This window comes from Maylandia zebra, linkage group LG16 (assembly GCF_041146795.1).
Source record: "Maylandia zebra isolate NMK-2024a linkage group LG16, Mzebra_GT3a, whole genome shotgun sequence".
In the NCBI taxonomy this organism is placed as follows: domain Eukaryota; kingdom Metazoa; phylum Chordata; class Actinopteri; order Cichliformes; family Cichlidae; genus Maylandia; species Maylandia zebra.
In genome coordinates this window covers 22,018,810-22,036,342 of record NC_135182.1, presented here as the reverse complement: position 1 = coordinate 22,036,342, position 17,533 = coordinate 22,018,810, and the positions used below count along the sequence as shown (strand labels likewise).

General features: G+C 42.0%; 1 protein-coding gene across 5 annotated transcripts in view; it reads left to right on the top strand.

The window, feature by feature from the left end:
- The window catches only part of LOC101475961 (protein TANC1), a 113,301-nt gene that overhangs the window by 42,026 nt on the left and 53,742 nt on the right, over nucleotides 1–17,533 (top strand). For 3 of the 5 annotated variants that reach the window (XM_076875045.1, XM_076875043.1, XM_076875046.1), the window contains one exon: nucleotides 3,381–3,485. The exons of 1 other annotated variant lie outside the window; for it this stretch is intronic. In XM_076875045.1, coding sequence (XP_076731160.1) covers nucleotides 3,381–3,485 — 105 coding nt within the window. Of the gene's footprint in view, nucleotides 1–3,192; nucleotides 3,255–3,380; nucleotides 3,486–17,533 lie in introns of those variants that run through there. One more of the 5 variants, XM_024805495.2, reaches the window with a different exon arrangement.

The following is a 17,533-nucleotide window of genomic DNA, read 5'->3' as shown; positions in this document are numbered from 1 at the left end:
ATAGCGTAGTTGATAGCTCGGCGATATCGCTCCCTGGAAAAAATCATCACATCCTCCCTTGTTATGATTTCCTGTCAGTTTCTTTTTACAATTAATAAATTTACATTTGTGATTAATCATATACCCTTTGAAATTGATGCAAGTCAGAGTGCAACTCATTTTTGCCTTTCTCTTGTTGTCCTTCATGAGGTCATATATCAAAGGGCTCAATTTCTGTGACCTTCTCACGCCTGTTATAAATGGCAATTGCTTCTTTATCAGTGCGGAGCGTTAATGGAAACCTGTTAAATCTTGAGATGAGATTTTGAACCGAGATGAAATTCTTCTGTGCCTTGTCTGATGCTCAAAAATGTGAGTCATGCCGGAAGACCTTTTACCATTTCTCTGCATTATCAGCCCTTAGATGTGGCCTAAAATTATCCATGATGGGCAGCCACATGTTTGTCATTTCTCGTGTGGATCCTGTGCTCCTCTTTGTAAACTGAATCTGAACTTGAACATATGGTTTAGATTACTCAAACTATGCCCCTTGTTGTTTTATATGAAATACAGTCAGTGGAACATATTAGCCAGTTCACTTTTCATCCAAGTTATTTACCTGAACTAAGTGTGTGTCTCGCATACAACGCTCTCCGTCCCTGTAGTCCCGTTTTAATTGGAGCCATGTGACTCCCGGGTAATAGGTTGTGCCTGACCATCTGCAGATGAATGGAGGTTTTCAGGATACTCTTTGGCTGTGTCTCCCAAATAACAGGCTGACTTTGATCGCTTTTGTAAATGCTTCACTAACCCAGTCCCTTCAGGCTTTAACCCATCTGTCTGCACAAATCTGTAACATCCCATTGCGTTTGAATGCCAATCCTTAGATTATAGTGCTTTTAAAAGAAAAATCATCATCACCTTTAAAACAGTTTCTTTGCTACATGGGACAGCTTCTGCGCAGCTTCTCTGAATGGACTCTCCATTTGGTTTTGGGCTTTTACTTTGAGTTCTTCTAGTGACAGACGAGAACACCCAGATTGTACATACAGAAGCTCATGCGAGGTATCAAAAGCCACCATTTTTCCACTATGCATTTCAAGTTGCATATCCATAGATGGCACTGTGCATCAAGCAGAAGCGGTTTTATAAATTGCTCCATTTGATTCACAGGAATTGTTTGGGGTTGGGAGTGACTGAATGTGGTAATGTGGAAATCGCAGTCTCTGATCTCCTGTCTGTTCTCTATGTTATGACTGGGGTTACACATACAGTTATCTGATAAGAGCCTGGAGGAGGAGGAGGTTTTACTTGCAGGAGGTCAAGGCCAAAGTAGTTGCAAAGAGTCGGGGCATGCTGTTTTATGGATTTACAGATCTAAATAACACAGTCACCTCCTGTTTTCAGATTTATTTATTTATTTATTTATTTTTTGTGGTTACATTTTTGATCTGCTCTTAAGTCTCGGTAAAATGTGAGTTCCAAGTAGAGAACTTAAAAATGTGTTTTAACCAGTGAATTGGCACTTTTAGGAAAGATCAGTAGGCCTTTGCTGCAGTGCTGCTCCACCAAACTGCATGTTTATTCCCAGCAGGGCTGGTTAAACGGCAGCTTTTACTGGATATCGTTTTTTTTTTTTTTTTTGTGCAAAAGTATAAATGTTGCACAAGCAGCTGCGCATCTATGAGGATGGGTATGCCAGTGGTGTGCAACATTTAAAATTGTTACATTAAATATTCCTCCTCCTTGAATCGCTACCTTATCGTGGTGGAGGGGTTTGTGTGTCCCAGGGATCCCAGGGGCTATGTTGTCTGGGGGCTTTTGCCCCCTGGTAGGGTCTCCCATGGCAAACTGGTCCTGGGTGAGGGACCAGACAAAGAGCGATTCAGAAGACCCCCATGAAAAGAATATCGAGGGAACAGTTTACCCTGCCCGGGATAGGGTTACCGGGGCCCCGCCCTGGAGCCAGGCCCGGGGAGGGTGCCCGAGGGCGAGCGTCTGGTGGCCGGGCCTTAGTCCATGGGGCCCGGCCGGGCACAGCCCGAAGAGGAGACATGGGCCCATCCTCCCGCAGGCCCACCACCCGCAGGAGGCGCCATAGGGGTCGGGTGCATTGTGAGCCGGGTGGCGGCCAGGAGCGGAGGCCCTGGCGGACCGACCCCCGGCTGCCAAGACTGGCAATAGGGACATGGAATTTACCGGTCGATCTACGTCCCTACCCTCACCTATGGCCACGAGCTGTGGGTAGTGACCGAAAGAACGAGATCGCGGATACAAGCGGCGGAAATGAGCTTCCTCCGAAGGGTGGCTGGCCTCTCCCTTAGAGATAGGGTGAGAAGTTCGGCCATCCGGGAGGGGCTTAGAGTAGAGCAGCTGCTGCTCCACATCGAAAGGAGCCAGCTGAGGTGGTTCGGGCATCTGGCAAGGATGCCCCCTGGGCGCCTCCTGGGCGAGGTGTTCCAGGCATGTCCCACCGGGAGGAGGCCCCGGGGCAGACCCAGGACACGCTGGAGAGATTATATCTCTCGGCTGGCCTGGGAACGCCTTGGTATTCCCCCGGACAAGCTGGAGGAGGTGGCTGGGGAGAGGGAGGTCTGGACCTCTTTGCTTAGGCTGCTACCCCCGCGACCCGACCTCGGATAAGCGGATGAAGATGGATGGATGGACATTAAATATTCTAATAATTTAGTTCTTTGCATTTCACACATTGTCTTACCTTTTATGGGAAATGGGGTCAGAGTACTGTCATGGTATGAGTGCAGGGAACAGTGCAGCTAGCCAAAGTCATCGCCTTGTGCTCACAATGACGTTCCTCTAAGGGCTGTTCCATTGTCCCAGATACATCATCAGAGTTGGACACTTTGCGGTCAATCTAACCAAAAGATGCAACTATTGTTGCCACAATAGAAGGACACACTTTCAGATAAAATAATGGGGGGGGGATGCTTTGTCTGTTTGGCAATTTTCTTCTCTTGCATTTCCAACAATGCACGTGTGCGCTTGAGCAAGGATCTTTAGTTCACTTAGAGGCTAATTGTTGTGGTTTCCTGCTGTAGTTTACATTCCCAGAGCCAGCTAGCCGCTTTTTTACCGAGAGTCTCCAGCAATGCAGACAGCATTCTGAGTTGTCAGACAGACCAGAGCTGCTATCAACGCAGGGAGCTGTCTGAGAGTGTGTGAGTGAGTTTTATGTAAGCTACGGAGTGCAGCTAAGCCTGTCCAACTAAGACACCACTACCTCTCATCTCCAGTGCCATCTGGAACATATTAATCCTGTGAGAACTCTCTCTCTGTTTTCCCTCGGTCTCTTCTGCATTTCTTTCCCTCTCTCTCTCTCTCTGTCGGATGCACGCGCTCTCTCACTCTCTCATTCTCCCTGTATCTTCTGTTCGTGCTGGCAGGTCCAGTTAGGAAGCCCAAATATGTAGAGAGCCCTCGCGTGCCTTCTGATGCCATCGTGTCAGCTCGGAGGAAAGCGACCGATAACAAGGAGTCGTCCCACAATGGTGAGTTTTACTTTTGCAAATTTTCTAAATGGCTGTTTTTGCTGGGGTTGAGGGGAAAAGTGCACTTAAAAACTGCCGTAAGAGAAAATTATGCATGTCATTGCCTGGGGTCCTCATTGTTGTCAGTGGCTTTTAAGAGCAGGGCTTTGTTATTTAAGGGTAGCATCAGTTACTGATGACTCAGTTTAAGTACACAGTACATGTGAGCCCCGTGCAAACACTCGGTAGTGCCGTGTTTATTCTAAACTGTGTGTTTAGATTACAGAGGAGTCAGTTTTCCAGTTTGTGGGGACATATTGTCTGAGCAAAGCGCTGGATTTGCGGATTTCGGGGTATAATTGGGACAGGGGCTTTCATTTCTCAGGAACTATACATGAAAATTCTTGTGCTTCCACATGTTTGTGAGATGTGCTTTCAGCGTTATTACTGCCTATTCTCACTTTTGTTGGGCGTTGTGTTTGTGTTTAGGGGTAATGTTCCCCTAAGTACTCAGTTTAGATTTCCAGTAGAGAAGACTGGGCTCAAATTCCTCCCATAGGCTTAAGTGGAGATGTAAGATGTGTAATCTTTAGCAAAAGGCAATGCACAAAGAGCGCTCTATTGTTATGCATGGCTCACATAACGTACATAGAATTTAGTAACTCGGCACAGCTGACTGTCGCATACTAAGGCACGAGGGTGTGTCTGACGTTCAACTAACATAGAGCTCAGAGTAGGCTACCAGCAGATAGCAGACAGTAAATAAATATGACCTCGTCAGTTTCCGTACCGTTACTTTTATTTACTAATTACAAAAGAGAGTCCTTGCTTGTGTGACTGAGCAGAAATATATTACTGGATAAGTCCTAAACCAATGTTTTTGAGCACAAATGCAAATGCCGTTCCAAAATCAACACCCTATTTCTTTTCTCAACACCTTTCCACTATTCCCCACGCCTCCTTATCTAATCTTACCCTCTTCCCTCTTCATTGCTTAATGATGCAGTGAAAAAAAAATGCTCAAGGGGAGGTGATGTTAAACTACTTCAGATCACAGAAAGGACTTGTGTGTTTAGTATGGACTCGTCTTCAGTTTCATGGGAGAATAATATGGCATTTATTTTAGCACACTTTATGTTGTAGATGTGGAAGTTGGCCTTTTTCTTCTTAATAACCATTCAGTAACTTAAAAAATTAAACAGTAAAATCGATTTTTCGTAAAAGCATTAAGGCCCTTTGTTGTGATTGTCAAAATTATGGTCATGTCCTTCCTTTTATCTTCAGTTATTCATAAGTGTGTTTAGATCTTGGCTGTAGATTTCCTGGCCACAGCTTAAAGGTGCACATGTGTATATGAACACCCCACACTTCAGTTCATGCAAGAACAAAAACCTTTAATAAAGTCTAAGTATGTCTGTGGACCACTGTGAGAAAACTTCTTCCAGAGATCTGCATGTTTCCAGGAGCGCAGTGAATCTCAATATGTTTTAAAAAGGACGAAGTTTGGCGCCATCTGGATGCTTCCTTGAACGGGCTCTCCCACCAGTCTTGGACACTGAGCGTGAAGGGTCTTCTTCAGGTCATTTGGCAAAACCCACAGAGCTTCAGCAGTCCTCTGCAGAGATCGAGGGGGGAAAGGATGACCGTCATCAATCAGGCCTTTATTGTAGAGCAGCTGCACTTTGAGCAAAGGCATGACAGCCTATTTGGAGCTTGTCAAATGGCATTTAAAAGACTCTGAGAGCACGAGGAGAAAGATTCTCCTGTCTGACAAAACAGACACTGAAATCGTTACGGAGAACTCTGAGCACTGCCTGCCGAACATAATCCACAATCAACACCCCATCGGGCACTGTTCATCAGCAGACAAATACCTTCCGTGTGGTTAAGCATGAAGGTGGCAGCATCAGATTAGATTGGGTGTTCCTGTTAGTGGCAGGGGCAAGAAGAGCTGAGGAAGGTATGAATGCCAGAAGCGGGCACCAGAGACTCAAAGTACATCCTTTCGGCACATCGATGAGACGAGATGAACCTTTTGATGCTTCCAAACCATAAACAGTATTAAAGATGGATGTGTTCTTGCAGTTCTTGAACTTATCAAAGTCATCCACAGAGGACAAAACTGGTGTAAAGAAATGGGGTCTATAGGAATTGACTCTCATTTGAAGCAGTGCTAGAGGAACTACACTTTCTTTCTCTTCCACAGCTTTTCAGCTCCAGAGGTTGCCCCTCATTCCAGATGCTGAGCTTTAATGTGTTTGTAATATCTCGTAATAGAGTTCTCTCAGAAGTGGATGTGATGCTTGTGGAGTGAAACTATAGCATAATGCTAGGATTAGATAAGGAAGTTGGACATTTTGTTTATTGGCTTATTGGGATTCATTTGCGTAGTTGTAAAACTGATATTGCTCTGCTGTCTTAAAACGAATCAGAAATATGCTGAACTTTTTAAAGCCTTATTTTTTTTTAAGTTGTCTGTATATTATATACACCCTGGTAAGCATTTGACACTTAGGGAATAAGCCCATTAACATTAAAAAAATGTAGTTGTTTTCTGCAGCACAGATAATATACTCAATACAAGTACTGAATAATGGGTTGAAGACTTTCAAGAGTTTGTTGTTTTTAGGACCCGGTTTTGATTTTAATTTAATTGAAATGCATATTAATGACAAAAATACACATTTTAACCATTAAAAAAACATCTGTGATGCAATAACAGATGAAAAACTGTGATAGGGCTTTCTGTACTGAAGCTGTTATCTCATGCATGTGGCAGATGTACATGTGCAGGCCTCCAAACTATCTTTTTGCTACTAGATATACATGTATAGAATCATTTTACTGCAAGAAATGAGTTACAACTATCCGATAATTTAACTAAATTTTGCATTATGTTATTTTTTGGGTCTGCTCCCAGTGATAGAGATGATAGAGATCTGGTCAGTTTCTGACAAATTAGAAATGACTGCTTCTAGGACACTGCCCAGTCGTATGTAGTTTATTTTTATTGCACCACATACAACTGTTGGTATAAAAGCTCCCAGGCATTTAAGGCATTTCTGTCTTATTCTGTTCTCTGAGAGTGATTTTTTTTTTTTTTTTATATAAATGTTTTTCAGCTGAAGAAATAACCAGTCCGTTTTAAGGTCAGACATCTACTTACTTCTTCCCTTTATTTGTTCTGCGCACAATTATTCAGTAAATACTGCAGACAATCAGCTGATAGGAAAGAAGAAACTTTCCATCGGGTTCTTCTCGCAGCCGTAGTTGGCAGGTTAAAAAATGTTATAGCTGAGAAATTATAAGAATATAACAGCTCATCACCTAATCGTGCATAATCAGGCACTAATGGTGGCTAATTCTGATAGCCCAGATGCAGCAGAGTGAGGCTCACTTACAGTCTTTTGAATACTTTCTCCCATGTGGACAGAATCATGCATATGCACCATGGGTCACATGTGACAAGGACATTACCCACTATTGCTTTTTTTTTTTTTTTTTTTTTTTTAAACAGAGCATCTTTCAGCTTGTGTTGTCCTCTACTTCAGACAGAGTAAACTGTTGAAGCAGCATGAGACAACTTCATTGCTTTAATAACAAGGTCAGCATCACATTGTTGAGAGACTGCTGGAATAATGGAGTTTTGCAGGATGAAGACTGTGTGTCATTTACAGCACAAATAAAGTGGGAGCTCTGAAGAGGGGCTTTTACTGAAGGACGCCTGTCCTGAGTGTCCAGAACCACGTCCACATCTGTAGACAGAGACAAGTCTTTAGTGCTGCTGAGGCTGATTTTCAAAAAAGTTGAATGTAATTTTCTTTTGACAGTTTTTAATGCAGCGTGAGTTTTGTCCCTGTGTTGCATGGTTACTTCACTTGTTCGTCTTTTGGGTCGGGCTCAAAGCGTTGTCATTTTTCATGCTCTGCATTGTGGCTGAGCAGGATGGGCTGCAGGCTAAGAAAGGAAACATGCTTTTGACCTACTCAGGAGTCATCTCGCATGGCACTGTCTTTGAGAAAGGGTTATGTTTCCTGTGCCTGCGTGTAACTGCAGAGGGTATTTTTATTTTGCCCGAGTGTCCGCAGTTGCCTTTGTCTTTGTTTATGTATGTGTGTGTTTGCATGCTTGAGTGTGTTTGCAACAGGCAGCCAACAGTCTGGTTGACAGAATTGTTTCAGCTGTGCTCTCGGAGTCCCGTCTCTGTCTCAGTCAGTCAAGACTGAACCGCAGGTCCTGTCCTCTCCTACAATTATGTCTCTCTTCAAATCCCTCATTTTACAACTCCAGTAAGACCAGTGTCCGAACACTTAACACCTGTTTGTTCATGTATTTATTATCTTGTCAGTGTTAAAACAATGGTCAGGCTTATTTGGCTAAGAATTATGTGAATTTGTACCTCCTAAACCATCTGGTTATAATATTAAGTTTGCTCCATTTTAAAATAAAACAGTAGTAATCTTAGTCTCGTTTCATCTGCACTGTGTGTGTTACTCATTTGTTAACACTTTCTGGAGGCTGTGTCACCCTTTGTGGTGCTCTTTGCACTCTATTATTACTAAACCAATAAATCCCAGCTTATGCAGTGGCTAAATTTAATCAATTATGAATACGCTCGTGAAATTGTATAATCATGGCCAATTGTTCCCAGTTCATAATGATATTCAGCCTGTCATTGTTCATAAATTGCTCTTCAGGAGAATAGTAACTTTGAGGCAGCAGAAATTAATGCGATGTGATTTTTGTTTTGGCTGGCACAGAGTGATAGTTTTGCGCGTTTCTGTAGCCAATCATGTTAATTGTTCATTCACTCTTTAGCTTTTTGATTAAAATCACCTTTTCACCGTATTTTTATTTTTCCTGCGCTAAATCGTAAAGCTTGATTAGGGTGGTCTGCTCATCTCTGCAGGATCTTTACAGCACAATCTCTTTGGCCCAAGGGGCTGAATCGCCATGTGAGGAAGCTTCAGCTCTGTTGGTCTAATAGTTAATGAAATGCCATCTGTATCTGCCATTGCAGCAACATTAATAACAGCTGGCGTATGGTGTCCAGCTGAGATGCCAGTCACACTATGATTACTACCTCTATGCCGTCTCCCACCCCAGATACGCTGTTATCTATAGTCTTGACCTCATGTAATGTCTCGCTGGACGCTCCATCTGCGCCTGCAGCAGATTCTAACTCTGGAATGTGCAATAAGACCACTCAACTTGCTTCAGGGGGGCACGTCACCTTGTACTCCTGAACTCAAATGGGGAAGCAGGATGCATGTTCTCATTGAGGGTTCATTAAACGGGCTCCACTGTTGTGGTAATGAAACTCCAGCTGCTAATGAGCACCGGCTGGATTGTTTTCTTGGCAGCGAGTGAGCTAAGGCAGCTCCGCAGATCCAGTCTGTTCTACTGATTCTCCCCCCCCCCCCAAATTCCTCTGCTTCTCCTCCTCCTCCTTCAGTCTTCATTCTTCTATCAGGGAACCACACGGCTGCTATTTCACACCTGCTCATAAACTTCCTCCGGCAGCAGATAACGATGTTGTTTTGTTTTTGCCTCCATTTGCTGTACAGTTACCGGAATAACAAAGTGGTTCCAGCTACATCCCTGGTTTTCCATAACTCCAGGGTAGCGTAAAAAGTAAAGGACAAATCTGATGCTTTACCTAGAACAGGGAGGGTTTTCTTCGGCTAGCCATTTTACTTATTATCTGCCTTCCATTTAGATAAATAAAACTATTTGCCCTGACGTGTAACTGACAAAAATGTCAGCTGTCATATGACTGGAGACCTAGTGTGGCTCCCCTTTTGTACATAAAATCATAAACTTAGATGAGGTCCGTCTAGGTGGTACCAATTAATAAACTAGGTTAATAAAGTCGAGAAGAGTTAATAACAGTCTTGAGAGTAATGTTCCTGACTGACTACAGGCATCATTTGTGGATGTGATATTAGAGCCAGTGTGAAATTACTGGATATTTGCTATATTACAGCCAGTTTTATTCCATCTCACCAACTATTTTACATCTAGGCACTCTATAGCCTTGTTAGAAAAGTTAGAACTTGGACTCTCCTAATAGCTTTTTATTTTCTTTGTATATACAGACTTCCAATTAGGACTGTAGTGTAATGTAGTGTGAAGAGGTCCCATCCACTGGATTACCCCCGAAGCCTTTTTAAATTCTCCCTTAAAGTACCGTAGAGTTGATGGAATAAATAAAATGTGCGTGTTTGAGGTGTGTGTGTGTGTGTGTAATGATAATTGAATGTGAATAATTGGTTCCTGCTCTAATTATTTGTTATATTTTAAAGTTGTTGTTGTTGTTGTTGTTTTTTAAAGCACATTTGTCACCCTAGAGTTAGACTACTCCTGTAATGTGGGATTATTAGGGTGTTGCCGAGGTCTGCAAATTGTTTCACTCTTCTAGGATCTCATTATTGGAATATTATAGCACTCTGAAACAAATTAGCTAATTATCATTTTGTTTACCTCTTTCCAAAGGTTTTTCTTGCCTTTGCACCTAAGTTATAATTGGCAGAGCTTAGTGATTATTAAAAGTGTCCTGATAGATAGATAACCTGTATTACTCTGGCACTTATCTTTAAAAACACATTTATTTGACCTTTCAATTACTGATTTATACCGATCAGACATAACATTATGTCCACCAGCCTAACACTGTGTTGCTCCCCCTTTTACTGCCTAAACCACTGAGGGATGGACTTTGCAAAGGTGTTCTTTGGTATCTGGGACTCAGATGTTAGCAAAAGATCCTTTAAGTACTTTAAGTTGCGAGGTTTGGCCTCCATGGATCAGACTTGTTTGTCCAGCAAATCCCACAGATGCTCGATTGGATTGAGATCTGGGGAATTTAAAGGCCAAGTTAACACCTTAAACTTTGCTGTGCTCCTCAAACCATTCCTGAAGCATTTTTGCCTTGTGGCGGGGGCCCATTATCCTGCTGAAAGAGGCCACAGCCATCAGGGAATATGATTTCCATGAAAGGGTGGTCTGCCTCTCTTGGCTCGCCTTCTTCCCATAGTGCATCCTGGTGCCAGGTGTTCCCCAGGTAAATGGCGCAAATGGTCATCCACTTGCCCATGTTTCGTGCTTTTTACACATTAACTTTGACGACAGAATGTTCACTTGCTCCCTGATATCGCCCACCCACTAACCACGATGAAGAGGTAATCTGTGTTATTCATTCCACCTGTCAGTGGTCATAATGCTATGTCTGATTGTGCCATGTTGGCATATTTCTGTAAGGAGGAGGAGAAAAGAATAACTCGTCTATATATTTGTACATCTTCAGTATGTATTTGGGATACATGTGTGGTTAACCTGGTGTACCCAAATAACAAAACCAAGCAAAAGAGCATTAACACGACACAAGACCATACATAACATTTGAAAATAGCAAAGAAGACTAGCAACAGTCCAGTTATCTTCTAATTATATCAACTTGACACGGAAATCAGAAGAACTCTGCTGCTGAACGCATTTAAATAATTAAGTCATAGCAGTATGTTTTCCTTGAGAATCTGCCAAACCACATTTTGACCTTCTAAACTATCCATCCATCCATTCGCTTCCGCTTATCCTTTTCAGGGTCGCGGGGGGCGCTGGAGCCTATCCCAGCTGTCATAGGGCGAAATTCTTCTAAACCTTCTAAACTAGTCAGTAAAAAGTCCTTTGTGAATTCAATAAGCTTCATGACATAATTAACAATGAGATGCAAAAATTGTCTGTGTTTCACGGATTTTAAGTATCTCAAATTGAAAACCTTTGGCAGGGGTCACAGAGGATGTGAACCAGGAGTTATTTTGCTCTACACTTGCTGTCAGAGTAGAATGGAGCGGTTGTCAGATTTCTCACTACTGCCTGGGATCACTTTCCTCAGGTGTGCCGTGCCACCAGTTTCTCATTATCTCATAACATTACTTCATGTTTTTGCATTCTTCCTCTCCTCATTATTTTACAGATACTACAGTAACACTCAAATGAGCTGAATTCTGGATTGTTACTGAACAGGAGATGTTAATTAACTTCAGCTAGTATCTAAGTGCATCCTACAGCTGTCACAACAGTCCACTGCCTGAACGTTAAAGATATTTACTGGTGTTGGCCAGAGGGGCCGATGGCGCGACATGGCAGCCTCTCTTCTGTCAGTCTGCCCCAGGGCAGCTGTGGCTACAACCGTAGCTTGCCTTCACCAGTGTGTGAATGCGAGACTGAATGAATAGTGGCATTGTAAAGCGCTTTGGGTGCCTTGAAAAGCGCTATATAAATCCAAACCATTATCATTATTATTATTATTTCATGTGAAATGAATGGGAAATAATCAGTAGTAACAGTGGTTATTTAAGTACTTATTATGCCTCCAATAACATTTCAGGTTTATTTATTTAGTGTCAGCTCATTGAGACTCTAGAGCATGGGTGGGCAACTCCAGGCCTCGAGGGTCGGTGTCCCTGCAGGCTTTAGATGTGTCCTTGAACCAACACAGCTGATTTAAATGGCTAAATTAGTTCCTCACCATGTCCTGAAGTTCTCCAGAGGCCTGGTAACGAACTAATCATGTGATTCAGGTGTGTTGACCCAAGGTGAGATCTAAAACCTGCAGGACACCAGCCCTCGGGGCCTGGGATTGCCCACCCCTGCTCTAGAGTATATCACGCTAAAGGAAACGGCTGTCCTGTAAGGCTGTAGTTGCTGTCACGTTAGAGCCATTGGAGAATGTAGTTTATAACGGAAAGGTGGCTCATTGCATCCATGAGCAGGCTTGACAAATCAGGAAGAAAAACCAGTGGCACAGCTGAGATGCCCTGCAGCAAGACACCCAGCAACAGATAGTACGTCCCCGTAGCTTATAGTTGAGCAAGTAAGGGAAAAACAGCACATCCGCTGTTTTTTTCTTTTCACGAGCTGCATCAAATTGTTTTGGGATTTTTTGTTTTTTGCCTGCCTGTCACATTCGTTGACATTTTTTCGTGTATCCATGTATTCGTCTGTCACTTTGTCAATGGTTAATTGACAAAATGTTGAGCATGATGAATAGGTGGTGATGACAACTATGAAAATGAAATGGAGCTGGGATTTCCTGTTTCGTATTTAGAATGAAAAGTGAGTAAAAGAGGCCATTCAACTAGAATCCATTTAAAAGTTGTTGACACGCTAGTGTAATCAGCAAACCTTCAGCTTTATTAATGCAGTAAATGTGATATGTTTATGTTTATTCATAGATGCATGCACATGATGGACGATGTTAAAACGCGCTCGCAAAGTGAAGGTTTTGTGTCAAGCTGTGGGTGAAGTTGGCTGTGCAAGTAAACAATTTTTTGGCACAGCGTATTGATTTTTCCAGAGAGACCACGGGTTAAAAGGGGTTTTATTGATTTGGCCCGTGAAGTTTTTATTTGTATGTGCTATGTCGTATCATTATGTCAGTCTTTCTGTCTCTTATGATGTATTCATGTCAGGTCTTTAACAACCCCGGCGCCATTCTGGAGCTGCTGATTGGTCCTCAGAGGCGTGTGGTTTTAAGTGGCTTTGAAGAACCTGTGATGGAGTGGTCTTGTCAGGGCAAAGTAATAAAGAGCCGGGTGATCGATTTAATCCAATGACGGAAAAGAAAAAGTTGCGAAGGAAAAACTGAGTCAACAAACAGGATTAGTTTCTGCACTATATTGCGGTTACGAGAAAACTTTGTAAACCCTTTGGAATTGCCGGAGTTTCAGCGTTGGTCACTCATAACATGTACTCTGTTCTTCATCTCACAGTTATGGACAAACAATCTCACTAAACTAAAAAGCACACACGCACTCTAACAGCTGTGCTTTTCATGTCTGTATTAAATACACGAGAGTAATCATTCACATTGCCGGGAAAAAGAGCAAGAGAAAAAGGGACGATGTGCCATGAACGAGGCAAAAGTCAAGAGATTTGGCCAAAACAATGCTAAACCTCTCATTTGGATTTGTTTCTACACACCAGCAACCAAAACCTTATCTGAAGTGTTAAGCATGCTGGAGAGAACATTTTGGTTTGGGGCTGTTTTGCTACTTCAGGGCAGGAAACCTTTGGAGCGATCGAGGCAACAACGAATTTAAAATTGTATGAGGAAATTATACAGGAGAATGTCGGGGGAGAAGCGGAGGAGATATTGGATTATGCAACAAGTCAGTCACCCTAAGCATACAAGAAAATCAATAACAAGAAGGTTAGAAAAAAATATATATTTTACAATAACAAAGTCAGGGTCTTGACCTTATCCCATGAGACAGATGAGTGCTGCATGACCTGAAGGCGGCTGATCAATGACAGCATATATTGATAGACTGAACCATTTTTTGTTGGTAGCGATGATCCAAAATTGGTCATCGTTATTCATCTGGAAATTTCTGATGGAGGTTGTTGCTGCCCAGGGAGATCCTACATGTTACTAAATTGATGAGTTTTTCCTCAAGTTTAAGTCTCTGACTGATTGATTAAGCTGGTTTGACAGATGTATGTCTGCAATTATGAGTAAAAATCAAACCAGATTTTATGAGAAATTAATTAGATCCTATCGATTCCAAAAAGAAGCTACTTTCGGTTCCTACCGTAATCGCAAGGGGTTACCACAAGGGTTTGTATTTAAACAAAGGAACTTGTGTCTCCTCCTGGAATTGACCCGAGGATCTCTCGCAGTCCACAGCTTACATCATTAAAGCCAGAGCTCACAAAATACAGTTTTGCCTTTTTTTTTTTCTTTTTTTTCAGCAGCCAAACAATGTTGCACTAATCTCCAGAAGGCGAAGATTTCAACTATGTTTCACAGTCGTTTTCTCTGGCATGTTTCTAGTTGCCTCACATGGTTTGCACCTGTAAAGCTGTTAGTCTCGTAGCATCTTATTCCTAGCTGTTGTGGATCTGTGTTGATAGCCACTATAAAAGCAAAAGACAAGACTCTGACAGGCTAATAATAAAAAAATCAACAACCTGTCACTGCCTGCTAATGTACAGTAGCCATAAATGTGTGATATGCAAGGTGCCCCCTTTTAAAGACCCCAGACCCATTACCATTTTATTGCCAAATGATTAATATCTGTAACCATTAGGGGTGCAACGATATTCGTATCGATATTGAACCGTTCGATACAGTGCTTTCGGTTCGGTACGCATATGTATGAACAATACAATTTTTTTTTCAATTTTTTTTTTTTTTTGTGTCCCGTTTGGATCTATAGCCATCAGAATTGTTGTCTTGAGGCCAAGAAAGATGCCAAGAGGATTTATTTTAAGTGGATCATCATATTGGTCCATTTGATTGACCTTTATTATAATTATGAATTTATTTTATTTTCAGTTGCAAACGGGACAGACATGACTGTGGGATAGGACAGGGGGAAAGAATGAAAGAAAGAGGGGGAGAGAAAGAAAGAAAACCAAAGGGGAGAAAAAAAAAAGAACAATACAAAATTTGTAATTTATTTTATCAACTTTCCTTCTGACCATGCTGTCTGTGTTGAGCGCTCAGTGAATCTGCATTTGACTACTCCGCCTAGGCTCGAGAGTGCAGCCTAGGCGGAGTAGTCGAACGCAGATTCACTGAGCACTCAACACAGACAGCATGGTCAGAAGGAAGAGCGCAGGGCAAGCTAGCGAGACAGAAGTGGACCTCCCCACCCTCATTCAGATCTGGCGTTTGGAATTATTTTGGTTTTCATGTGACGTATGACCCTGAAGGTAAGCGAGTCATGGACTAAAGTAAAACAGTATGTTGGATGTGCCATGCAATGCTCAATTACATGGGTGGGAGCTAGTGTGTTAGCGCAGTTAGCTCGTTAACGTGTTGGCCGTCTAGCCCCTCTGTATAGGGTAGCTCGTTAACGGAGATTTGCCGTGTTGTGGCGTTAAGGTTATTTCAACGAGATTAACCTGAAAGCACTAGTGGGAACACAACGAATATGACTGCACATTTACACCGACATCATCCTAGTGCAAAGACAAAAACAACAAGCATGCATGCTACAAACTTTAGCCGAGTCATTTAGACAGCTGTTAGCACAGGATTCTCCTTATGGAGACCTGATATGTTTAATATTCTGCTGAGAATATAGCCCAGAAGAAGCGGATAGTATAGCTTTTATTTTGGAAAGAGACATTTCTCTGTAATAAACTCTCTTTTCCAAAGATGAGTGATTCCTCAATCAGATACAGGGCTCGCAATATCGCTAGCCCGACGTCCCGGGGCTATCTCTGCCCTGCCTGTTGGGCTATTGTAGGAAGGAAAAATATATGTCAATGCTTTTGCATTCTTTCAGAAATGTAGCTGGGTAATTATGTCATTGGGTGAGCCACTGTCAATATGTGACATATTGAAATCGTGTTTGAATTTGCGCTTGTTTTTTTGCTTTCACTTTGCAATCGCGCGAACTGTGTATAGAGAGCGACAGCACTGATCTGTGAGTGATGATAATTTGTGCACCAATTCCTCTGACATCTCTTATTAATTGTTAGCTTACTATGCAAACATGACAAGTGAAATCTCCCGCAGCTTAAACATGTGAGAGGTTGATCGCGCAGAGAATCGCTGAGCTTATGTGAGTGCGTGTGTAAAAGCAGCAGGATATATATTTCACTAGGATGACCTGGATGACTGAGAACCTTCACAGACAGATATATATTTTAGTTCTGCTGAGCCAAATAAGACAGGTCAGGGTGAAGAAGTGACAGCCAAAGAAAAGCTTACCACAAAACGGAGAAGTTATGACAAATCAGACTATAAGGCAAAAAGAAAGTGCAGCTTTATGGTTTCATGGACAAAAGAATTTCTGTGGCTGCAATATGACGAGCTAAAAAACAACACGCACAAGGGTTAGGGTTAAATTTAAAAACTGTACTTTTGTGTTAAAATATATATTTATAATTTTAATAAATGACAAATTAAAAAGGCATGAACATTTTTTTTTGTATCGAAAAAATATCGAACCGTGACACCAAAGTATCGAACCGAACCGAACCGTGAATTTTGTGTATCGTTGCACCCCTAGTAACCATCTACTAAAAGTTGATGAAGCGCATACAATATGTGGATGCATGCTTGAAATTATTCGACCACAACAGGCTCTCAGCATTGATGATACCCGTTCAGAGTGGGGTTATCAAGTTGAATTGTGGATGTGGGAAATGATCTTGTATGTTATTTTCTTTACACTTGATAATATTGCTGGGTGAAGGCTCAGAATTGACTTATATAATCATTGCGATGTGCATTCAGGACTGAGCGGCGTCTTTGCCTGAGCGATTGTAAAAGGCTCCCCTCGAGCATTTAAATGAGCTGGGTGACATTCCCTATTAACAATGGATTTTCAATGCATAGTGTTCCCACTTCATGGCATTTGCAATGGAGATGGGGTGATGCGAGTACAGCACGCATTAGGTTAGCATTCTTTGTCTGCTACTATGTGGACAAAAGCTTGAATTTATTCAGTATAGAACTTGTAGGCTTGTGGGATAAGAGAATTTTTATTTATATTCATTTATTTATTTATTTATTGTAAGGCTTGTAGAATGTTTAAGTTTTTCTAAATTCAAAGTAGTTCTAAAGGACAGAGCAACTTCTCCTGAAGGCAGTGCCAATAAATAAATGTATAATAAAATAAATAAATGCATAAAAGATACACTTTAAAAAAGACAACCCGGTGGGCAGATGTGTCAAGGGGGGTAACATAAATCTTCTGCACAGCCTAAAGTTATGGATACTGTATGAACTCGTCTGGCAGTACTTGCGATGCATATATATCTTGTTTAACACGTTTTGTTCTTGGCTGAAGGAGGCAGGCACGCGACTAAAGTGCCAGGCCATAAGGGCTAATTCGGTTTCGTACCGAAGCCTTTGATAAATTGCTGGCATGGGGTGTTCTTTGACTAAATCCTTCTTGTAGTTACAGTAACACCAGCTGCTTGCATTTTAATTATGATTACATTTCCAGGGAAATTCAAGAAACTTTAGCGTTTATTAAATCTGTATTCGATCTGTTGCTGCGGTTTGTGCATTTTCCTTAATTGGGCACGCTTTGCATGTCTGGAGT